Source organism: Haemaphysalis longicornis, unplaced genomic scaffold (assembly GCF_048455015.1).
Source record: "Haemaphysalis longicornis isolate Haplotype H1 unplaced genomic scaffold, Haemaphysalis longicornis Haplotype H1 scaffold_33, whole genome shotgun sequence".
NCBI lineage: Eukaryota > Metazoa > Arthropoda > Arachnida > Ixodida > Ixodidae > Haemaphysalis > Haemaphysalis longicornis.
The window spans coordinates 3108217-3133275 of NW_027526346.1; the positions used below are offsets into that span (position 1 = coordinate 3108217).

A 25059-nucleotide genomic window follows, 5' to 3' on the forward strand; every position below is an offset into this window, starting at 1 on the left:
AGTACTTGACCGTGCTAAGCACATGACTGTGTTGCACGTTAACAAACTCTGCCCCACCGAACACCGAAGTATTGCTTCGAGTCCAATGTGAGAGCAATTAATAACATCTCTGTTGACGCCACCGGTGAGAATCGGGTTGAAACGGATCTGCGAGACGGGGAAGGGAAATAACAATTTGATCTTCCAAACGAGGGGGTGGTGGGGGTTGGTTGTAAAGGTAGAGGGAATGTGTGATGACAAACAGAAGTTATGACAAACAGAAGTCAGTTTGTCTTAACAAATCTATAACGCAAACAAAAGAAGCCTAATTGCATTGTCTTGACAATCCTCAGAGATACGTTTTGCCGGAATTTTGTATCAGTCTTATGAGCTGGCACTAACGCTACAGACCGAAGCCAGTGGTAAACCAGCGTCTCTGTGGGCGAACCCCATCCCGCTGTCAGTGTAAATATCTAGAGCACATTTTAAAGCATTTGGTAGCCTTGTAACTTTTGCCATTGATCGAAAAATCGCATTTTAATCCAAACAAGTCATGGGACGAGGGCATACATCTCGGCCTATGGAGTTCACGTCACGGTTGAGGTCGGTTGTTTGGCGAGAAGGATAAGTCACGTCGCCGTCCGCAACGTCCTCTATGGAAAAGTAACTAGTACCACTAAAAAAAGTCCATCGTCATGACCTCTTAGACCACCGCTATCAAACCACCGCCTGCACCGCTTTTCGTCCCGTCGCTGCAGAGCCCAGTGGCGTGGTTGCAGATGGTTCCAGCTGGACACGCAGTGCATGTGCGGCCCTCCTGGTACACCGGCTTCCCTCGGTAGTTTCCGGGTGGACCATAGTTGCATGTGTAAAGCTGCTTGTAGGGATACCCTACACCCCCCGCATAGGGGTAGTACGTGAAGCCGCAGCCCACGCAGCGACTCTTGGCCCAGATGACCCGCGTGAAGTGGCCAACCATCCTCCCTCTCAATCCTCCACTCTGGAACGCCTTCACCCGACTTGATGGGTATTCCCAGGATTCGTTGAACCAATCGAAGATCTGTGGCGGCCAGACCGGGGCCCCCAAGGGTGCCGTGCTGGTAGAAATGGCGATGTTCTGGCCCGCAACGTCAAAGCGCCTAGTACACCGGTTCGCGACATCGTCGTGCGCAAGCCGGCACAGTTCTGCGTGGGCCTGTTGTGGGAAGGAGGAAACGCGAGAAACATGTCAGGCGTGCCTATGATGGTCGTTACTGCAACGCTTGCCACGCGTGAACAGCGCACGCTAGCAAACGTTCACTTTTTAGCTAATACTTATGCACGAACAAGAGGGACGCGGAAAGGAAAAGGTACCAGGTACCGCTGCGTAAAAAATAGAACAAGAATTACAGTCGTTCCACTCAATGTGAAAGCTGTCGGAAGTGCAGGGCTGTGATTCGCCATAATAGGCTGTGGCGCCGTTATACGCTCACTGCTACCACCCAATGCATTTCAGATTTTCCGCCTTCGCAGTGCTCGCGCGCCCCCTGCTTGAAACTGCGCCAGCGGGAGTTCTGTTCTTTTTGTGCTTGCTTTAATTTCGTATTCTGGAGCTGTTTTGCGTCATTTTGAATGCGTAATTTTTTTCTTGAGCGGCTGGAGCCTTTCTGCGGCATTTCGAACACGCCATTTTTTCTTGCGCGGCCGTTTTTTTTTTGTTGCCTACTATCGTAAAAATTAACCCAAGGAGCGTTCCTAACTAAATGAACGTGGGGCTGCCGGTTACATACGCAGATTTTGCCCGAAGTGTATCTCCACTTTTATTTGCGCTGAAAAACGGGGAGATGTATGACAAGCGCCAACGGTTCACGATCTTCTAACGGTTATTCCTATTTAAACCGCGTGGTTTTAGAAGCCTCAGCGTGACCCCCTGACGGTACATCAGGCTCTACTTGGGTCCGTTATCTCGCTGCATTCCGGCAGTCGCATCGACCGTTAGCGGGGTACGACGACAAGGCTGTCACGTGAACGGATGGTGGGGTGGTCTTAACCAGCTTGGAGCAATGGACACAGGGAAGGCGTTGATGTGTTTAACAACATACATTTAATGCACACACAAAAAACCCTAATGCAAAGCACTCAATAATTAAACTACATGCAAATGATACACACTCAAACATCTAACACTCCCAAAACACAACTCAAATACAAACCCCTAACTTCACAGCTTAATATACAATTCAAATCAAAACTCAAAAGTCTCTACAATAACGTCCTACACTAAGTACACTCTAAATACACTCCTTAATCAAGTTCTCATTCATTCCTCTTGTACCACAACTCCTCCGCTGTGTTCTACAACTATGTCCCTATAATGGACTGGCCTACCCCGCTGTCGTCGGCGCTGACGTGTCGCACCCGTTGCGTGGCCGCGACTCGGTGGTAGCCGTCTTCTTCTCGCTTCGGTGCCGGCGTTCGATGCGCGCGGTCACTCCTCGGACGGCGTGGGCTCCGCGCGTCCTCACTTCGTTCCTCTGTGGCTACCCCCTGGTAGCCACTCTCGCTGGAGGTCCTTGATGCCGGCGTTCGACGCGCACGGTCATCCCTTCGGCGGCGTGCTTCCTCGGTGGCTACCTCCTGGTAGCCGCTGCCGCTGGAGGTTCCAGGTAGGCTCGGCCCGAACGTAGCCTTTCGGGGCCGTCGAGACGAACGTCGACGGAGCGTGGACGCTGGCCGCTGGTGCCCGACCGATGCCGCTGGGCCACGAAGACACAGGTTCGTGGTGCACCGAGGATGACGGTGCCGATGCGCAGTCGGCCCGCTCCCGCCCAGGCTCAGATGGCGTGGTCGATGGCCTGGCCGCGTCCCCCTGGCTCGTTCGTTGAAGCGCACGTGCTCCGGCCGCCTCCTGGTTGTCTTCTGTTTCTTGCCTCCCCCTTCTCTTTGTGCGCCCCGCTTTTATACCCTCCGGGCTCTCCCGTGGCGCACATCCATTGGCTTCTCGCCTCTGCTATGTCCTTATATGGCCATCTCGCCACTTGTCCCCTGCGTGGCCTCCCCTGATTGGCCGAGCAGTGTGCTGCCACCTTTTCCCAGGATTCCTTATTGCGTCGGCGCTGGCGCTTGCTGATTGGCGCTCTCCTGGCGCGCACTTCAAAATTCTTGTTCCTTTGTTCTTCCCTTCTATTTTTCGAGGGGTTTCATGCATCCCCTCTCGGGGGGTGCCCTTGACACATGACAATTACCCCCCGCTTTAAGAGTTTTTTCTAAAAAAACTGCTTCATGTTGTCCACCGATGTACCTTCTGATCACCAGCACTGTTCACTACTCACACAACACACCTCATTACACACCACCGTTAACTTCTTCATCACTCTACAGTTCACTTCTTTCTACACATCATAATATACATTTCGTCCGCACACCCTTCATCACTTTACAAACCCCCAAGTAATCATGTCTCACACAAATCTACTCACGCAGTCCACTGTTCACCACCCCTGCTCACTTCTTCAGTGGTACTTTTCACTACGCTTCACACTTCACCACACCAGTTTTTTCACCCTTATCTGTAGTTCAGTTGTGTCCCGAACACACACACTTGGTTTACACAACGTTCCCATGTTATCACCAATACATCACTTTCTTAAACACCAATCTACTCAAACACACTCCTCTAGCACATCACAACAATCAAACACTTCAGTGAACTCTTATTGGACAACACTCTATCAAGCAGCACAAACTAACATTTTTCCTCCTCCTACTCCTCAATTCATTCTTTGCCACTACTACTTTTACATCGACAGTTCATTACACTTACACTAACATACTCATACAGTCTGCTTTTCCAGCACCACAATCATAAATTTCAATAAATCTCACTTGGACACTATGTTTTAATCCTGACTTCTTCACTCACTCATTCATATCTCCAACCTTGCATTTGACACTACAATATTCATGTGACTATACCCAGCTTATTCGTAACCAGTATAGGTCCTATTCCTGTCCAAGTCAACCCGGTGTTTTCCATCAGGTTCGTTGACCTATGGCTTCATTTTAACCTTCTTCCGCCTTAACCATTCAGCACCTTCAACTACACAAACAGATCGGTTATAACAGGCTTTCGTCAGACCATTCGCGTGCCGGTCGCACGTAGCCTGCCTGAATGGTTTTGCTGGCAAGCAACGCCTTACAATTTCACCTGCCACTCTGCGCTTGCGCGCTGCTCTTGGCACCATACGAGCTCGCCAGCCGCTGAGCGCGTCATTTCTTCGATGACGTGCGCTACCTTGCTCACCATGTTCACTCTGAGCATTATTTTCGCCTACTCTCCCCTTGGCCCTCCGTCTGCTCATTAGCCCCACACTGTGTCCGAACCGGGCCGTTTTCTCAGCGAGACAGAATTTCATTTGGCTATCCTTTACGCATTTCGCGCCCGGACTACCGTTAAAGCATTCTGCATTCCTGCGCTCTCTTCTCTTTTGGTTCTGTGCAGACTTCGGTTGCGTATTCAGAGCTTCTACGACCTTTTTGCGTGACATCACTAGCCCCTGCATTCCACACTGCTCTAGTTCTCGCTTTCCATCGACGTCACAGAACTTGGGCTGAGGGCGCTGTTCTATTTGGTCTGAAATCCCGGTACTAGGCTGCGCCCTAGTGGCTGCATTAACCATCTCAGACTCTGAGCTGACCGCTCCACTGTCTAACAGCGTCGCACTGCATTTTTCGAGGATGAGGCTACTCTTACTACTCATACACATTTATAACGAACTTTCACTAAGCCCTTCATGCCTGATGTCATTACTACCGGTGCACGGAGCGGCAGGTGCCTCAGTCTCAACTAATTCTTTTTCGGAGACCGTAAAAGTAACTGAATCAACAGAGCCGCTCGGCGGCAGCAAGCTGTCCTCGCCTGACGTGTTCTTGGAGCGCTCATCGCCAAGCGCCTGGCCTGCGGTTGAGCCACGCCCAGCCAGTTCACTGCTTCGCGCTTCGAACACGCCTTTCTCCTCAGCAGGTTGTCTGAAGAAACAATCGCTTTCTTTGCGTTCCTTTTTACTCGCGGCCTCACCATGATCTGCGACCTGCCTTCTATCAAGCGCACTTGCTACTTCGCCGTCGCTGGTCTGCGTGCTTTCTTCCTCACGTGCCTCGTAGTGGCCAGCGATCCGCGTTCCTTCTATCTCACGTGCCTCATCGTGATCTGCGCCCGGCGTTCTTTCTATCGCATTTGACTCATCCCGGTCGGCGGTCCGCTCGCCTTCGGGCTCACGTGCGGCGCGTTCACCGCTCGGCCTCACGGACATGAACGTCGGCCCAAGAGCCTACAACTACGTACAGGATTTTCTATCTCACCGTACGGCACGCCTTGCAATCGGGGACCTCAAAACCGATTTCATCCTGCTGGGCGATGTGGGGACTCCCCAAGGATCAGTGCTCTCGCCCTTCCTATTTAACGTGGCGATGCGGGATCTCCCGCCAGCCCTAGCCCAGATACCTAATCTCCGACACAGCTTATACGCGGACGATATTACTCTATGGATAGCGGGGGGCAGAGACGGCGACATCCAGGACGCCCTTCAAGCCGGCATCGGGACAGTGGAATGCTACGCCAACAGCAAGGGGCTACAGTGCTCTCCACAAAAATCTGAATTGTTAGTTATCTACCCAGGCCGTCACACCCCTCCACCCCACCAGAGCATTCAGTTATACTCTAGCAGGGGAACGCCCATACCTCAGGTTCCCGTTATTCGGATATTGGGGATGCACATTCAAGCAAACGGTCTCAACTCAGAAACCATCCGCCGCCTCGATGTTCATGCCACCCAGGTCGGGCGCATGCTCACTCGGGTAGCTAATCGGCGGCAGGGAATTTCCGAACACACTCTATTTCGCCTCGTGCAAGCCTTCATACTCTCCAAGATAACTTATGCCACCCCCTATCTCCTGCTGACTCGACTTGAAACAGAAAAGCTCAATATAATTCTACGCCGTACCTACAAGCAGGTGCTAGGAATTCCCGGAACGGCCCCTACCCACCGCCTTCTGGAGCTTGGCATCCATAATACAGCTGATGAGCTCATCGAGGCTCAGCGCACTTCTCACATGCACCGCCTCGCACTCACGCCTACGGGCAGAAAAATCCTACAACGGCTAGGCCGCACGGTCCCATTTGAACACCCTTCTGCGCAACCCGTGCCTGCCTTTTTACAAGCGGTGATAGAAGCGCCCCCTCTTCCCAAGAACATGCAAGCGGGCTCGCAGGACGGTCGGCGCCGGGCACGAACGAGGTACCTCACCCGCCTCCTCAAGACCCATTCACATGTGTGGTATACGGACGCCTCCCCATATAAAGGACGCCCCGCCCTTTGCGCTGCCACATCTAACTTTCCCAATAACCAGGAAGTCGCATGCACCTTGCCCCATGGCGACATCACAGACGCAGAAGAGGCAGCCATCGCCCTTGCGGTTGTACAAATCGCTCGCAGTGCCTCTCCTGGAATCATCGTAACTGACTCTCAGACCGCCCTGCGAAACATTACGAACGGCAAGTGCAGTCCCCCAGCTGCTCGCATACTACGCACCATCCCCGAGACCCCGCACTTACCTCCCATACGTCTCCTTTGGACCCCCGCCCACTCGGGCCTGGAGGGGAATGAGGTGGCTCATGAGCTGGCCTGCGAGCTCACCAACCAGGCGTCAGATCATCCGGCCACTACTCTGCTCTCAGCACCCCTCCTCAGCTTTCAAGATGTCCTAGCTTACTACAAGGACGCTAGACGCATTTACCCACACCCGCACGCCTCACTCACTCGATACGAAGCGACCACACTACGTCAAATCCAGACGAACACCCTTCCTTCCCCAGCACTGTACAGCAGAATACACCCTAGCTTATACAGCCCGTTCTGTCCATCCTGCGGAGTCTGGGCCAACATGCAACACGTGTTATGGCAGTGCCCCACTATGCAGACCGACAATTTTATTCACAACGAATCAGACTGGGAGGCCGCGCTGCTCAGCCCCAATAAGGACATCCAGAAGGCGCTTGTGGCTCTAGCGATCCGTGCGGGACCTCCAGTGCTTCAGCGAGATCCGCCACAGCAACCACCTCCATGAACGGCCCGGCCACAGGGGGTCACCGTCGGGTCCAAGCTGGGCTCAACCGCTGACCCTCTGAACACTATCGGGCCACTAAATAAAGTTTTCTCTCTCTCTCTCTCTCTCTCTCTCTCTCTCTCTTTGAGCGTCCCTTCTTCGAGCCACTGCTTTAATTAAGCATGTGCTCTCTGTAACTCTGCCCGTTTTAATTCAATGTCTCTCTTTTGCTCCTCAATCCTTCTTTTCTCCTCCGCAATTCTTCTTTTCTCCGTCTCAATCCTCCTTTTCTCCGCCTCAACATTTCGTTCCTCTGCCAAAAACCTTTCCTCCACCTCTGACCTTTCGTTTGCTTTGCGAGCTTCTTCAATCTTTGCATCTAACCTCTCACGTGCTTTGTGGCTCCCTTCATCTAACAATTCAAAAAACTGCTTCTTGTTCAAACCTCGCGTTTGAACCAACGTAAACAACCTTTCCCAATCCATTCTCCCAGCTGGTAAGACACGTGACTGGGCCCGATGGAAATATCCTGTATAAGGATAAATCAATCCTGGCAGTTGATATGCCAAGGTCCTGGCAGGCTCGCCAATTATTTGTCACGTGAACGGATGGTGGGGTGGTCTTAACCAGCTTGGAGCAATGGACACAGGGAAGGCGTTGATGTGTTTAACAACATACATTTAATGCACACACAAAAAACCCTAATGCAAAGCACTCAATAATTAAACTACATGCAAATGATACACACTCAAACATCTAACACTCCCAAAACACAACTCAAATACAAACCCCTAACTTCACAGCTTAATATACAATTCAAATCAAAACTCAAAAGTCTCTACAATAACGTCCTACACTAAGTACACTCTAAATACACTCCTTAATCAAGTTCTCATTCATTCCTCTTGTACCACAACTCCTCCGCTGTGTTCTACAACTATGTCCCTATAATGGACTGGCCTACCCCGCTGTCGTCGGCGCTGACGTGTCGCACCCGTTGCGTGGCCGCGACTCGGTGGTAGCCGTCTTCTTCTCGCTTCGGTGCCGGCGTTCGATGCGCGCGGTCACTCCTCGGACGGCGTGGGCTCCGCGCGTCCTCACTTCGTTCCTCTGTGGCTACCCCCTGGTAGCCACTCTCGCTGGAGGTCCTTGATGCCGGCGTTCGACGCGCACGGTCATCCCTTCGGCGGCGTGCTTCCTCGGTGGCTACCTCCTGGTAGCCGCTGCCGCTGGAGGTTCCAGGTAGGCTCGGCCCGAACGTAGCCTTTCGGGGCCGTCGAGACGAACGTCGACGGAGCGTGGACGCTGGCCGCTGGTGCCCGACCGATGCCGCTGGGGCCACGAAGACACAGGTTCGTGGTGCACCGAGGATGACGGTGCCGATGCGCAGTCGGCCCGCTCCCGCCCAGGCTCAGATGGCGTGGTCGATGGCCTGGCCGCGTCCCCCTGGCTCGTTCGTTGAAGCGCACGTGCTCCGGCCGCCTCCTGGTTGTCTTCTGTTTCTTGCCTCCCCCTTCTCTTTGTGCGCCCCGCTTTTATACCCTCCGGGCTCTCCCGTGGCGCACTCCCATTGGCTTCTCGCCTCTGCTATGTCCTTATATGGCCATCTCGCCACTTGTCCCCTGCGTGGCCTCCCCTGATTGGCCGAACAGTGTGCTGCCACCTTTTCCCAGGATTCCTTATTGCGTCGGCGCTGGCGCTTGCTGATTGGCGCTCTCCTGGCGCGCACTTCAAAATTCTTGTTCCTTTGTTCTTCCCTTCTATTTTTCGAGGGGTTTCATGCATCCCCTCTCGGGGGGTGCCCTTGACACATGACAATTGGCCGTTTGGCCGGGGTCATTCAAAAATTGGCGTAAAAGCCCATTGAGCAGCCCCTCCCCACGGTGATCTTTAGTAAAAGGCGAAAGATCAATCCGCACAACTCTGAGGACAGGCTTGAGCGTGATATAGGATATCACGCTCAAGCCTGTCCTCAGAGTTGTGCGGATTGATCTTTCGCCTTTTACTAAAGATCACCGTGGGGAGGGGCTGCTCAATGGGCTTTTACGCCAATTTTTGAATGAGCGGGGTACGACGACAAGGCTAGCCCATAAAGTGCTCTGCACTTTAAAAAAAATAACACCGCGCGCGTGGACCATGGCGTATTGTCCTTAATCTGAGCAGCGTACTTGGGGAGCACGTATCTTCTGCAAGACAGCCCATGCAGTCGCATCGCGGTTAACAGCTAACACCTGCACATATCAGTACGATGTCTTCTATCGGCTACACAATAGTCAACAGAGTCGCCCTTCTATCCGGGAAGCAATTCTGCAGTGAATGATGCCAGGAAAACCAAGCCCCGAATCGCTCACTGAGCCGCGTTATACGCCTTACGAATGATTAAAATCAGCCGTCCCCCTTTTTGTGCACAGTTGCATGTTGAAAATGATTTGCAAGTGGTGCAGCGTTGTGTTTGCTGACGACTGCGCGGGGTCCCTCTGACAGAGTATACAAGTCTGTATTACAAACTGGAAGCGAAGAAGAAATGTCTAGAGACGAGCGCCTGAGGCCATTGTGAACTGTTAGTGGAGTCCCCAAAAAGAGCAAAGTGCCGTTATTTCATTGACGTTAACAAGCTGCGGATAAGATATAAAACACTAGTAGGATCAATGTGTAGGATTAGTTTGTAGATTTGTAAATTTGAAGATTTGTACCAGTTCTTGCAGGATAAACTTCTTAAAATGTTGTCATTTATGACATTTGGTTGTGTTATATCTGCATCTTAGAGGTGACACGTTGGATCAATTATTTCACGACATGCGAATTAGGATCCCAAGAGGATTCGAATTAGGGAGGACACCATTACAGACGACCATGACAGTCACCCTTTCTGTTGGCGCTTAGTCGGACCTAATCCTCTATTCTGAACAATGTCTGCAGCTGCATGCGGCAGAATATTACTCGCGCTGTACAAAACCGCAACCTTGGGCCACGCGCTGTGTGCAGCGAAGGGAATTTTATGGTGTAAAGAACAGATGCGAGGGGGTAAACTCAACAAAGCCAATAAATATTCATATGCCAACCGGCCTTATTACGGCACTGGAGGGCATTGGCTTTATCAGTAAGATGCACGCTATTTATCAAGATTAAGAATAAAATTTTTGGCACACGTCAGCAGTGACGTCATCGGGGACGGGGAAGAACAGATCAACTTACTTGTCCAATGGTAAAACCAAAGGTGTACCAGCAAAGCGAACCGGAGGTGTCTCTACAAACATCGCCCGAACCCCACCATACCCCGGCTCGACCCTAACAGTCGCGGACAACGAGGGTACCATTCTCAAAACAACTATCCTTTCATCTATCTTCAACCGCTGCTGAAGCCATTGCCATTGGCCTCGCGGCGGCCACCCATACACCCACCACCCACCTAACCCTAATCATTGATCCTCAACAAGCCTGTTGACATTATCTCCAGGGAAGAGAACTCCCGGCGGCACTCAAGCTCCTCAAAGCCACTCCCGACGTACCTACAGTCACCATCATATGGACCATCATATAGTCATCATATGATGACGAGCTTCACTTCCTTGAGTGCCTTGAGCAGCCCTACAGGGCCAGGCTGCTCGGCCTCTACGACGGCCACTCCATCCTATTCCCGCCTGCTTCACTGACATCCCATCGCACTACCATCACGCTCGCCGAAGGTATCCGCCGTCCCACCCTACCTTCTCCGTCGAAGAATCACGAATGTGGCGCTGACTACAAACCGGCACATACTATATCTCCACCGCCCTCTCCCACATCTCACCCCCGCGCTTCGAGTATTACTGCCCGGAGTGTGACGTTCCAGTCATCAGTTCCCACCTCGTCTTCCAATGCCCTCAACGCCCGGTCCCTCTCCTTTGCCCAATCCCCGAGCAGTGGGAATGCGTGCTGACCAGCTCGGACCTGCAGGAGCAGCTCACTCTGATCCAGCGGGCCACACGAGAAGCGGCGGCGCGCGGCCTCCTAAACTGAGGAGGCCACCCACAGTACTTTATTTTTCTCAATAAACGTTTTGCCTCCTCCTTCTACTCGGTAGGCGGTGCACAATCACAAGAACTATCCATGTGACGTCATAAGGGAGTGCGACCAAGGGCGTCCTCGATTTAGCAGTCCTGGACGATCCGCGAGCAGTCCGAGGGCGGCGTTCGGACCGGAAGCCCCATCGAGCGCCGGATCGCGTCGGATCGAGCGCCGGATCGCGTCTCGGGCAGTCCGCGGACGATCCGGGACCGATAATCGAGGAAGCCCAAAGTTGGCTGCTCAGTCACACCTCTTTGTGACGTCATAGGATAATGCGAGCAAGTGGGGTATACTCGGTCACCAAGCTTTCATCTGTTTTTCGTGATATCTGTTCATCTGTTCATCTGTTTCATCTGTTTTTCGTGTTTTTCGTGACATATATAATGGTGAGGTTTGCCGAAATTAGCATGATTATTGTTCTGATGAGGCGTCCTTTGCCTAGATACGAACTTGGATTCTGTCTTCACGATCCCTACGAGATGCAAAAAGTCGCAAAACAATGACAAGTAAAGGTCAGTTTAGTTTAGATCAGGTAACTTTAATAATGACAGGATTTTGTCGGAACTGCTGTGAATGACATTCTAATTCTCACAGCCGCCGTGAGAATAGACGCCGCCCAAGTGAAAAATGGCCGCGTATCTACTCATTTCGTTGCAAATGTCGCCGAAAGACGATAGTCGTTTGGCGCCCCTGCCAAGTTCAGGCCTCCCTTCTCTTTCCCGCTCACCTCAAATGGTGTTCCTTTCCCGTCCCGTTTCTCCCAAGACAACACGGTAGAGGTTTGCTCAAGTCAATTTAAATTTTCCGCGTTCTACTGCTCCAAGTCGGTGTCTCGATGCCAGCGCTGCCGTACGGCGGGGACGCGCGTAAGTTGAGGCAGCCTACTACAACATATATAGAACCACGATGCCCTACTGCACGAGCGTTCCAAGCGGAACGTGGATCTCATCTAGTGGAATCTTTCGTTGCTATTTCAGTTTGATTTCTTAAATGCCGCCAGGAGAGCGGTGGCAACAGCAGGTTCTGCCGTTGATGTAGCATTTCATTTGCTATCGGAAAAACCAAGCATCCGACATACATTCTTTAATAAAGGATCACTGCGAGTATCACTTATGTATTGATTAGCTGCCTTATATTTGTGTAATGTCTTGTTGTTGTTCAACAATGTTGACAAGTATGAACATTGACACCGGACTTAGACGTTTAGATTTGGCTCTGAGTATATAAGACTATTGCGCGTATTTCATTTCACTTTGGCCGGGTGGCTGTATCGAGTCACAGACAGACAGACAGACAGACAGGCAGACAGGCAGACCACAATTTCTGCGTTTTAGTAGCCCTAAAAAGACTATCGTCTTTAAAAATTTGCAATTATTCGGCCATCGGGTCAACGTAATAAGAATATAGACACAATACGAAATCCAACTTTAGAGCAGTGGGAGCGAGAGCTGACCAGCTCTGATCCTGATCGTCAGCTTCGGCTCATCGAGAGGGCGAAGGTGGCAGCAAGCTCTGCTGGGGTCCTGGACTGAGGACTGCACTCACAGCGCTCTTATTTTTTGATATTGATAAAAGTTTTCCTCCTCCTCAGCCATCGGGGTCGGACCAGTGGAACGAAAAATTGCTGAGGACGGCGGTACCTGCGGTATACACTCTGGCCGGGTGGTCGTCCCAGAGGAGCTCCTGCATGTCGGCGGCCGGTGGGAACCCCCGCAGCTGTCCTCGGGCCACCTGGCTGCGGTAGTCGTTGTGCGCCTTGAGGATCGCAGAGCGCGAGGTAGCGTCCACGCCTCTGCGTCGCACTCGGTCACACCTGGCAGCTGTCCTCGGAGGTAGGCAGATCGAAGGACACGGGCGCGTCTGGCAGTCCATGAAGACGACGGCCTCCCCACCTGGGGATTTCATTGACAAGGTGATCGTTGGGACCACGACACGTCGTAATGGTTGGCTCGTTGGTTGGTTGGTAGCCTCGGATCACGGCACATACTCCACCCGGGGATTGTCCAAGAACCTGCTTGGGAAGATCAGATTGGGTCCTGGTTTATTTTAGAAAGAAAATTGAAGACAGAGAGAAAGAAAAAAAAAAGAGAACGAACAAATTGCGCAATGTACCAAACGAGTCAGGAAAAAAAAATTACCAGTGGCTTAGCTCGGCTATGTAAGAAGAATATACGTAACGTGAGCTAAGGTTCAGCAATCCAATCCAATCCAATCCAATCCAATCCAGTCCAGTCCAGTCCAGTCCAGTCCAGTCCAGTCCAGTCCAGTCACTGCTCCTCGCGCATGCTCAGCACGGCTCTGCAGGAGCCACGCGAAACGGCTATCAAGCGGGTCCGGCGCAGCGTCAGACGTGGCTACTGCGCAACGGAGGCGCACAGCTGGGCACGCGGCGGCGCCATTGCGTCTGCCGCAGCTAAGACGTCACTCCTCTGGAATGCGCAGACCCAATTCGCTAACGCAGTGTCTAGAGTGCCGTCCGACGGCACTCTAGCTGATCGTTGCAGGCATGGCTAGAGTGCCGTCCGACGACATTTGTATATTTAACACTAGGCTAGCACCGGCCAAAGAGTCTGTCGTTGTAGTGCAGAGGATCCGCCTTAGCTTCTTGATCCCAAAGTCGGTGGTTCTAGACCGGCTTTTTTGCCTGTTTTTTTTTTTCATTATTTATTTGAAGTGTAGTTTTTATGCCTTAGGTTAGTTTTGGTGTTTTAAATGATTTCTTTGTGTGCGTTAGGTTATCTTATGTCATGTTTAGGTTAGGTTGCCTATCTTTACATCTTCTAGAGCGATGTACTGCCAGACGCGGCAATTTTGTTATAAAACGCCGGTGTACGTCGATATAGTGGATGGCTTATAATACAGTCGGGCGGCACTCTAGACACGGCCATTCGCTAAAAAACCGTACCCCGATTGGATTGGATTGAAATACAGTCCAATTTAATCCAATTCAATCCAATCCAATGCTCCTCGCGCTTACGCAGCACGGCCCTTCAGAGTCCACGCGAAACTTCTCAACCTCGGCCAGTGTAGCGTATACGCTACAAAAAGAACGAATGAAGAAATAGTCACCTAGCAGTGCAACCACCGTGTCGCCGCAACAAAGGAATGAAAGGCGAACACGATATACCTGTGGCCAACTCCCAGGAACGAAGCACCCACGAAGCAACAAGTGTATGCGGATAACGGGAGATTGAACCGGATGAAAGTATACATTCAGGGTGTGTGGCTCGCGCAGGGAAAAATCTGCGAGAATTTAAATGAATGTGTTTTATAGTTTCCCCATCTTTGCAGAAAGGACGTTGAGGAGACGAAGCCTGACTGGATTTTTAAAGGTTAAGATTTAATCGGGAAATTTGGTATCAAAACTCCGTGACTGTTGCCTTGCACTTACGAAAAAATCCCTGTCACTTGGCCTTCTTCCTATTTTCTGGACACCCTGTTCCTTTTTTATTCCGCCATTTTGACACAGCGAAATGTTCTACTACATGGTGGCGTCGTCGACGCCGTGCATTCGTGGAGAGATTGACCGGGGCGGGTCTGTTATGGGGCTGTTCTACGACACTGTGACGGGCCTAAATTTCTCGACGTGGAGACAGACGAATTAAAGACGGAAACTTAAACTGGTTGGTTTACGGATACTGGGTACTAGCGCTAAGGACGCAACACAGAAGGAAGGAAAAAAATGAAAGCTGTTCCACTCACTGTGAAAGCTGTCGAAAGTGCGGAGCAGTGATTCGCCATATTGGGCTGTGGCGCTGTTATCCTCTCACTACTACCACCCATCACGCTCTTCTCCGCCCGGTCTCGCTCCTTTCCTGATAAATTGAGCGAAGCTTTGTCCATTGCAATTCAAACTCCCCGCCCTCGCAGTGCTCGCGCGCCTCCTGCCTGGAACAGCGCGAGTGGGAATTTTGTTCTTTTTCATGCTTGTTTTCATCCCGTTCGTGCCGTCGCCTTACTGCGCAGTTTGCAACGCACCGTTTCTGCCGGCCACTTTTTTCGCTTACTATCGTAGAAACCAACCCAACGATCATTCCTAACTAGATGAACGCGGGGGCTGCCGAGTAATTACATATATTTTGCATCAATAAGTGAACCTACACTTTTCTTTTCGCTAAAGAACGGGCAGATGTATGACATGCGCCAGCGGTTCACGAGTTTCGAAAGCTTGTGACTACACACCGCTTGTTTTTCGAGGCTTGAGTGGGACGCTGTTACGGCTACGCTGTGGGGCTCTACTTGGCTCCGTAATCTCGCTGCGCCGCCTGATTGCGGCGGTCGCTTGACATCAAACAGCGTGACAGCAAAAAAAAAATGGGCCCATCTCCCCGCGAGGGGGACTCGAGTAAATGTGTCGCATAGGGGGTGGGTGTATTGTGTTAACGTTTAGTGTTTGGGGAGTTGGTGGTAGTGAATGCGTTGTATCAGCAGCTTCTTGACGTAGTTTGAATGAGTCAAGGGTATAAGGCGCGTTCGTAGCCTCCCATTCTGTGTCGGCTTTGTGGTGCAGTGGGTAGAGCACCATGTACCTCGCGTTCCGCCCACAGGTAGTGAATGCGTTGTATCAGCAGCTTCTTGACGTAGTTTGAATGAGTCAAGGATATAAGGCGCGTTCGTAGCCTTTGAATCTGTGTCGGCTTTGTGGCGCAGTGGGTAGATCACCCTGTACCTTGCGTTCCGCCCGCAGGGTCGTGGGATCGAAACCAGGCGCCGATAAGTATTATTTTTTATATAGTGTAGGAGGACGGGTGCGGACCTGATGTTGAGAGCGAGGAGGGTAGCGTGATGCGGGAGAGGAGGAGTGGGGGAGAGGGCGCACCTGCGCGCTGAGCTGTTGCGGACGGACGGCGGACGCTACATGTGAGTTAAAGAAATGCTCTGCATTTAAAAGGTACGACGACAAGGCGAGCCCGTAAAGCGCTGTGCACTTAAAGGGGTACTGACACAAATTTTTGAAGGTGAGATAACTTCGGACATAGATTGGCGTGAACACACATACATCATCTGCAAAATATCAGCGGTGAATATAGCCTAGAACATATTTAAAATCAATTTTAAAGTGTGCGGAGCGCAACCGAGCAGCCAGCAGAGGACCTCGCGCAATCGACATCCCCTGGATATTTTGTAAATAAACACCATCCAAACACGTCACAAGTTTGTGTTTGCCGCTTCCGCAATGCTGGCGTTTTCCGCCGGCTCGCCGCTCCAATCGGAGGGTGGAGCTTCTGCTCTCGAGAACGAACGACCCGATCGTTGGCGGCGGAGGCTCCGTGATTTCGTCGGCTCATCGGGCAGCTGGCCGCGACCAAAGTTCTACAGCGATTCCAGGCGCTCTGTTTTTATTACTTTTTATTTACATTGGACGCGAAAACGCGCCGGAGACACGGAAAGCTACTGAGCGAGCCGCACGGTCGCTGTGCAGACGGCGGCCACGGCCGCGAAGTGGCGCAGGCCGGCGCAGGTAGCTCGAGTGATAGCTTATTACCGCTGCACGAAATTGTGCCCAAGTGACAGCTTATGAGAAAGAAGTTAATGATGCGATGGCGGGTTGCATTAAAAATTGTCGTCTGCACCGCTTACGGGAGCGGCAATCGAATGTCCACCGCAGTGCTAAGCCGGACACATCTGTAGGCGTACCTGTAGGCAGACCGGCCGGCTACTCCCAGCGCGCGTCGTTCTCTAGCCGCGGCAGCATTTGCACTCGCAGCGCCTGGGTCACGTCCACGGTCGCTTTTGAATTAAGCGGATCACGAGATCAGTACGTGGGGGCATTCGCAGAAACTGCCGGCGACGCGGATTCGACAGTGCTACGGCAGCTCTGCTCTGTGATATCCCTCCGACGGTCACGTGGTCAGCTTTGTTCACAAAAAATCCATCGTTTCGCGGCACCCGCAGAAACCGAAACTGCGACTGGCCGCATTGAAAATGCCTCTAATTAAACAACCGCCGCACGCTGAAGTAGATGGGGTTTCTACAGGGGATAAGTTGGTCACTAGCTACTTATCGCAGCAAAAAAAAAAAAAAAAGCCAAGATGCAAATTGTGTCAGTGCCCCTTTAAAACACAGGACGAACTCTAGCAAGAACGCTGGAATCCGGACGAAGGTTCATGTCAATGGGACAACCTTGCAGGAGGAGGGAGCGCCACAAGGGTTGTGGATCGCCTGCGGGAGAGGGTCGTACTGAAAACAAGAATGACCGAGAAAGGCGGAGTAGCCTGCACAACTTCCGCCACCCTCACCAAAGAAGATGGATGAAGAGAATGCAGAAGTGACTGGGCTGGTGCGTGTTGCTTTTTATGCGCACGGAGAGAACTGTGAGGAGTTCCATAAGACGTAATTTAAAGTAATTTTAAGTATCAAGGTTATTACGATATTGTTGTTGTGTTGTGTTATCTGGCTCCAGGGTGTCGCGGTCAGGCTATATTAACGGCGGCCATGTTGAATGAAGCTTCATTGAACTCCTGGAGCCACTCGTTGTGCTTCTGTCTGTGCACGTTGCGTAATTCGGGGCCGTCGTTGTCGCGCACTACAATGTGTAGATTTGCGTGCCCTGCGGAAAGCATTCCCGAAATCGTGTATTTGCTGCATGCGGAAGGTTGCGAAAACCTCTATACGACAGGGCGTCCATCACCGAGTAGTGGTTAGCCTTCTTGTTTTCTGATGTGCCTACCTTGCTATCAATTATCTACTGCATGTATGTTACTTGGAATTGTAATGATGTTAGTCTTTAAGACTAACGGTGCAATAAATGTTGTAGCCAGGGGGGAGCAGGTGGTTAATACTCTGAGACTGTAAATGATCCTGTGACTTAAGTCTTGACCAGTACGGAGATATGGCAGGTGATCTCGGAGAAGGTAAGGAATTTTTTTTAAATGCGAATGCATTTCTTATTCGGGGGTTGTCGTGCTCCGTCGGCATGCGCCTGCATTCCTCCAGCGCGAGCGCACGTGAGCGCGCGCCTCGTGGTTCTGCCTTCGTCGTCATCGTCGTCGTAAATGCGAATGCATTTCTTAATCGGGGGTTGTCGTGCTCCGTCGGCGTGCGCCCGCAGGTGTTATCTCTCCGAGCTCCTCCTCGCCCCTAGCAACAGCTGTGGCGCGCCTAGCAACCGGAGCGGGTGGTAGCTCGGGCGGGAGTAGCGGAGGGCAAGGGGAGAGGAGGAGCGCGCTCGGGCGTGTGAGGGCGCTCGCATCGCGGAGCTCGGGCGGAGTAGCGGAGAGTGAGGGGAGAGGAGGAGCGCGCTCGGGCGTGTGAGGGCGCTCGCATCGCGGAGCTCGGCGGGAGAGAGAGCTCGCGCGCGGGGCGGGCGTGTTGCGCGGGTCTCTCTCTCCTCTCCGCTCGCTGCGCTCGGAAAATGTATATAAATGCAGTGGAGCGCACGCCTCTCTCCGTTACTGCTTGCTGCAGCGCACTCATCGGTGCACCCAATGCATTCGCATTTCCGCACGATCCCCTTCGAGAAGGTGGGGAGCGACAGCAGTTGTTCGAGTAAGGGTGGAGCCTGTGAACAACCGGTGCTGCGGAGGACGATGATGATGGTGTTACTTGGTATTCAATAAGGGGATTGTCCACAGTAAAAGCTGGATCGTTCTTTTTTTTTTGCTTGGTGTTTTTGCCACGCGGCATATGAGAGGAGGCTTAAAGTGGGAAGAGAGGAAGGTAGGAAAGCAAGAGAGAGGGGGGTATAATATTCACGGATAGTCACAAAACCGATACGTTTTCCAGTCTACAGGTAGCCGTTACGCGCAGGAAGTCTATTAGCAACCTGCAGTATCCATCTTTCTATGACCAGTGGTTGTATTCATCCGGTTCTATTCCACCGGAGAACAACCCCTCCGAGCGTGTCGTCCCGAGCTTTCGTTGTTTCCACGCACTTCCACAAAAGATGCTTGACATTAGCTTCAGCCTCCGGAGCCGGACGCTTGTGACAAGTTCTTAAGTCTTCTGGTGAGGGTCTCCAAGTTCAGGGGACTGAAGGTGTGGGGGCCACCCAATCCCGAAGCCTCCTGGGAGAAACTTCTCTACGCTTGACTTCGTGCTAGCTGTTGTGAGTAGAAGTCCTTCTCTAATCTGCGGTGGTGAATCTTGACGACTGATGACGAGAGAGAGAGAGAGTGAGAAAATTTTATTTGCCCTTTTGGCTAAGGCCTCCTCATTCCAGGGGGCCACTGGAATTCCTCGTTAGTTGGTCTTCCAGGGGTCTAGCCGGGAAGGCGGGGTGCCTATGGTCTTTTGGACAAAGCTTGCCAACGATAGCTGCTGCTCTAGCGCGGCCGGTTGAGTCAGCCACTCCCTGCGGATACTGCTTCTATCTACCTTGGGGCATAGCCATAGCATGTGCTCTTGATTTATCGGTACGTGGCATTCATCACACTCTGGCGGGGAAGTGTTCATACAGCCTTTGTAGATGTAAACTTTGTCGGGTGTGAGTAGCGTTTCCGTTTGCGTCAGCCTTATAGTGGTTTGCTGTTGCCTGGACAATTTCTTGTGCGGAGGAGTGAATTTGCGTTTGCTGTCTGCGTATTCTTTTAGCTGCAGTTTTGGCGGTGTCACGGGCTTTTGGGTTTGACCACAGTTGGCAGGTGCCCGGAGAAGCGCTTCGCGGGCGAGCAGGTTTGCTCTTTCGTTTCCTGCCAAACCTGTGTGTCCCGGTACCCAGTGTACACTTATCGTGCCTTTAAGGTGCTTAAGCTCTTCTAAAGCCGGTTTGGGAATGAAGCCTTGTGTTAAAAGGGTGCAGACTTTCTTGCAGTCAGTGTATATGTTGGTGAGAGTGTGCTGTGTCGCAGTGCAGGCGGCTGCCCAAGCTATTGCAGTGGCCTCGGCTTCTTCGACGGAATAGCCATTGCCTTGGTTTGTCCCTTCCTGGCCTGAACTGCTCGTGAATGCAATGCCATGGCTATATCCTTGCACTGCCGCGTCGGTGTAAACATGGATCTGATGGGCGTCTCTGGTGGCTTTCTTTGCGTAAAATTTGGCCCGGATTAGTCGTCTAGCTGGGTTGCGTTCCTTGTCCATATTTCTCGGGATGGGTGCTGTCTGAATGAGGTTCGAAAGTTCTGGTGGCAGTATAGCCAGTTCTCCGTTAGGGGTTCGCAAGGGGTTGTAGCCCGCAGCGCGGAGAATGTCCTGGCCTTGCGGGGATTTTCGCAGTCGATCCAGTTGGTTATGTCTGTGGACTGCCAATACTTCTTGGAGTGTATTAATGGTACCTGTGTCGAGTAGCAGCTTGGTACTGGCGCACAAAGGTACGCCGAGGGCGATTTTTGTGGCCTTCCGCAAAAGCGTGTTAAGTTTGTTCTCTTGAGTCCTATTGAGATTGACGTACGGTATTTGATATCTGATTTTGGACGTGATGAGAGCATCTCTCAGACGAAGGAGGTCGTCTTCTAGGAGTCCTCTGTTTTTGTTAGAGATTCTCCGAAACATGTGCAGAATCTGTTCTCCCTGTCTGATAATGTTATTCACCGCCATGTGTCCTCCTCCGTCACTCTGTAGTGGCAGTCCTAGTACCTTGATGTGCTTTCCCGGGACGACGGTGTGCCCGTTCAATGACAAGCGAAGTTCTGGAGGTTTCCATCGATGACTATGGACTGCCAGAAGTTCTGTTTTTTCCAAGGAGCAGTTTAGTCCTATCCTTACGGCGGCAGCTTCTGTGGCGTCGAGAGCTTGTTGTAGCAGGTCTTGTATGTGCCCAGGACTACCTGTGTTGACCCATACGGTAACGTCGTCCGCGTACAGGGTGTGACGGATGTCTGGTACCGATTCCAAGGCCCTGGGAACCTTCAGCATAGCCAGGTTAAATAAAGTCGGAGATAATACAGAACCTTGTGGGATTCCTCGCTGCGGGTGTGGAAATTCTTCTGATGTGTGCTCGCCAATTCCAACCGTGAGTACCCTGTCTCGTAAAAAGTCTCTGACATAATTATAGAGACGTGCCCCACAGTCAGTCTTAGCGAGCTCCTCTAACATTGAATCATGATCCACATTGTCAAAAGCTTTCTTTAGATCTATTGCTAGTATTGCTTTGAGTTGCGAATTGCTGGGTTCCTTAGTGATATCTTCGTAGATCTGAAGTAGTGCATCCTGTGTGGAAACGTTTGCTCGGTAGCCCACCATGTTGTATGGCAGAGCTCCTTTCTTTTCAAGGTGATCTTGAAGGCGGTATAAGGCCATACGTTCCATGATTTTGCCGGCGTTTGAGGTTAGTGTAATCGGTCGTAGGTTTGCAAGTCGGATTGGCTTCCCTGGCTTGGGTATAAAAATCATGTTCCCAATCTTCCATTGCTTCGCAAGGGGTTGTTGCCCCAGTCACATACTGTTAATTTCTCTCAGAAGTGCCGACAAGTCTTCTTCCGCTAGGTTCCTTAGATGCACCGAGGTTATGGCATCTGGACCCGGTGCCTTGTTTCCTTTGCAGTGGCTGAGAGCGCGTTTCAGTTCTGTCATGTCGAATTTTTCATCGATGTCTTTATTTGGGGCGCCCGAATACTCAGCGTATTGTGGTTGTCTAGGTGCTGGGATGTATGTGTCTTTGATGGATTTGATGAGCTTGTCCGGATCGTTTTCGTGTTCTTTCATGAGTGCCTGTAGCTTGTGCTGCGTCATGGTTTTCGTCGCGTCCGGGTTGATGAGCGCTCTGAGTATCCTCCACGTTTTCCCAGTGCTAAGCGTGCCTTGTAGCTGTTGACACGTTTCCATCCACTGCTCATGGCGTAGTTGCGCTGAATAGGTTTGTATGTGCTTGTTCAGCTGATTTATCCGCTTCCTAAGTTTACGGTTGGTCTTATTCTTTTTCCAGCGTTTGACCAGCGCCGTTCTTGCTTCCCAGCAATGCGAGATGTGTTTATCCGCTGCTGGTTGGTCCTCCGTTTGAGAGTATGCTTTAGTGTGCTTATTCTTTGCTTGCTTGATTTCTTCAGTCCAGGCGTCTATAGTAGGTGGGTCGCAGCCTTGTCTGTCTAGTCTGTATTTGTACCAATCTGTGATGTGCTGTTTCTTCCACTTTAGACGCTTTGCCGTAGCATGAATGATCACTTGTATGACAGCATGGTCGCTGCCAAAGTATTCTTGAGTGTGTGACCATTGGATGTTAAGCTGTCTTGTGGAGACAGTGAGGTCCGGGTTTGTGTCTCTCGCGACAGAATTTCCCAATGTCGTATATTCACTGAAGTCGTTATGTACCGTGTATTCGGCTTCGTGTAGCAGACGAAGTAATCTGCTGCCCTTGGTAGTGTTTCTGTGGTAGCCCCAAGCTGTATGCGGAGCGTTGAAGTCGCCTGCCAAGAGGTGTTCATATCCTGCACGTGAGTCGTTGGGTTTGAGGAGTTCTTTTATTTCCTGTAGATTGTCTTTCGGCGGACTGTAGACATTGGTAACGTGAAGAGGGCCTTGCTGTGTAGACACAGATATTGTGAGGCTTGCATCCGTGTCATGTTCAATGTTGGCGGGTATACGTTTGCTGACCAGAGTGGCGATATTGTGGCGTCTTTGATACGTCACGTAGCCTGGAATTTTCGGGTTTTTGCCTGCTTATTCAAAAAGGATGATGTCCGGGGAGTGGGATAAGGATGTGATCCAGTAGAAGAATGCTGCCTGTTTTCCTTTGAAACCACGGCAGTTCCACTGTAGGATCCTAATATCGTTATTGCTGTGTGTTTTCATCGTAGCTGGGCATGGGGGGGAGCTGAAGGTGGCATGCTATTTGTTCTACCCTGGTAAAGAGAGGGCTTATCGCCTTCAGAACACGTGCCTCAAATGTTTGTTCTTGCTGAGTAATTAGGTTGGTTAGTGCAGCAATTGACTGTGCTTGAGCTTCGAAATTTCGCTGCAAAGTCAAGCAGGCGGCTTGTAAGGCGTTGGCCTGTTCGCACATTTTTGTGTTGTTCTCTAGCAGGAGCTCCACTTGTTTTTCATTTTCGGCGATTTGCTTTTCGAGAGCCTCCATCCTCTTGCTGAGTTCGTGTGATCGGGTGGACGATGGCCTGCTTGGGGTTTGGGATCTGCTTCTCTTGGCGAGAGGCGCTTGTTCAGTGTCGTGCGCATTGTTCTCACTCTCCGCGTCCATGTTGGCAGATTCTGAGGTCGGGTCTTCCTGAGTACCTTCCTCGAGATTCATTGGGATCGACGACGACAATCGTCGGAGGGAGTTTTCGAGCTGTATATTTACGTCAAATACATATACAGAATCATTACAAGACTAAGCTTAAACTGAACAAGAAAGTAACAAAAGGAATGCCATTAGCTGCTACATTTCCTTATGGTAAAAAAGTGTCGCTGATTGGCTGAAGGTCGCAGTGTTAAAAATAAAGATAATTATTTAAATGCTGCTCGGAAAGAATATTGAAGTAATGTAAGCAGAATCATAGATGGGATAAATACAAAAAAAATTATAGGTTTTACAGGATAATACCAGCTGCTGACAGCGGGAACGAATTAAATTCCCCATGAAGCACGTGAGCGCAGAGCAAACATCCCGGAGGCAGAGCCTCGTTTATGAAGCCCAAATGAAAGGTTGCTTCCCCGCAAGAAGACCCTGTGTGCAGGGGTGCACCCTTTACAGGCCGCTTGCTTCGTTGTACGAGCGTCATTTCCGTGACGGATATGACATCGGAGAAATATTTGTCCATCCGGGAATAAAACACTTTCGTGTTAAAAATCAGGTGAAGCAGCGGCAAGTGCCGAGCCACTTCCGGGTTATTGTTAATGAAATCCCAGAATCCTGTCTTGCTATTGGTGGCCTCCGACCTAAGACAGAATCAAGAAACACAACTGTGTCTCATGTTCTTTCACGTGGTGGGACCTCCGGTTTCCGAATTGCAGACCAGCGCGGGAAACGTGACTACAGAAAGGGCACGCAGACACGGCGCTGACTAATACTGAGTTTATTGTTCCTGAACGGGCAATAAATTGGAACTAATGAAAGACACGTGATATGCATCTGTAGCAAAGAAAAGAAAAAAAAAACGAGATGCAAAATTGGCTTTCTTATTGATAGTGGAGATAAACAGGGCTTTTACACATGGCGATCTAGTTGCTACTATTATGTTAGTGGCGCAGATTACTGTACCATATAGAATTTTTTGTACATTTTTTGTATTTTTCTTGCCTTTTGTTTTTCCTTTTTTGGCGAGATTCAGTCGTTTGCAACTATATCCGTCTTATCGGCGGGACCCTTCTCCCTTCGAGGGATTACAACCACCTTCGTCTTACATGAAAACCGATGTTTAGGGAATCAAGGATATGCGAAGTAGCAATCACTAAACTTCAATGCATAATTCCCTCATTAAATTTTTATCTCCATAAATCTGCCCTGACTCTATCCCCTCAATGCCCTTTCTGCGATGAAAGTAAAATACAGAATACTTCATTTTTAATTTCCGCAGTTTCTCCCCAATGTGACGCACGCATCTAGAGTCAACCGTTAAACAGGCTCCACCTTCCGTTCTCTACATCCTCTGTTTTATCCCTAGGCGCTTCCGCACTAGGAGTTTGCCATCGGGATGTTCTGCACGCCCTCCAGTCTTATGTTGCGGCTCCATGCCGGTTTCCCTGCCAGCCAGCGGAGTTTTCGCATTTATTCATAGTGTGGGCGTGCGAACGCTTCCAGCGAACGCTTCCAGCGAACGCTTCCACTTCCCAACCCCACCTTCAAGCAGAGGAGGGCTTCCTTGGCCAGCCCAGACCCGAATATCCAGATCAACCTGGTGTCCCGGGCAACGACATCCAGACGAAGCCAAGGGATCTTGAACTGATTGATTGATTGATTGATTGATTGATTGATTGATTGTAGGGTTTAACACGCCGACGCAACGCAGGCGATGAGGCGCGCCGTAGTGGAGGGCTCCGGATTAATTTCGACCACCTGGGGATCTTTAACGTGCGGCGAAATCTCGTACACACGGGCGTTTTTGCTTTTAGCCTCCATCAGAAAAGCGGCCGACGCGGCCG

General features: G+C 51.1%; 1 protein-coding gene and 2 non-coding genes across 3 annotated transcripts; 1 reads left to right on the forward strand and 2 right to left on the reverse strand.

Annotated features, from left to right (window-relative positions):
* Window positions 1–502: 502 nt before the first annotated feature.
* On the reverse strand, window positions 503–23227 carry LOC144177869 (scoloptoxin SSD976-like). Its single transcript, XM_077705448.1, has 4 exons — window positions 23164–23227; window positions 12761–13001; window positions 6004–6091; window positions 503–1174 (listed from the first exon to the last, which is right to left on the reverse strand). The coding sequence occupies exons 1-4, from the start codon at window positions 23225–23227 to the stop codon at window positions 683–685; spliced, it is 885 nt and encodes a 294-aa protein (XP_077561574.1). The 3' UTR covers window positions 503–682.
* LOC144177892 (U5 spliceosomal RNA) lies at window positions 8880–9005 on the reverse strand. The gene has a single exon (XR_013323876.1). It is a non-coding gene; the product is annotated as a U5 spliceosomal RNA (small nuclear RNA).
* LOC144177894 (U5 spliceosomal RNA) lies at window positions 9019–9142 on the forward strand. The gene has a single exon (XR_013323877.1). It is a non-coding gene; the product is annotated as a U5 spliceosomal RNA (small nuclear RNA).
* Window positions 23228–25059: the final 1832 nt, after the last annotated feature.

Coding starts and splice junctions, on each gene's coding strand:
- LOC144177869 (XM_077705448.1), bottom strand. CDS start 23,227: ATGAATCTCGAGGAAGGTACTCAGGAAGACCCGACCTCAGAATCTGCC. Junction 6,092..12,760: donor GACGACCACCCGGCCAGAGT/GTATACCGCAGG, acceptor TTCTGCCCGTAG/GCGTGAGTGCGAGGCGGTGC. Junction 1,175..6,003: donor ATGCCAAGCTCCAGAAGGCG/GTGGGTAGGGGC, acceptor TTCCCACAACAG/GCCCACGCAGAACTGTGCCG.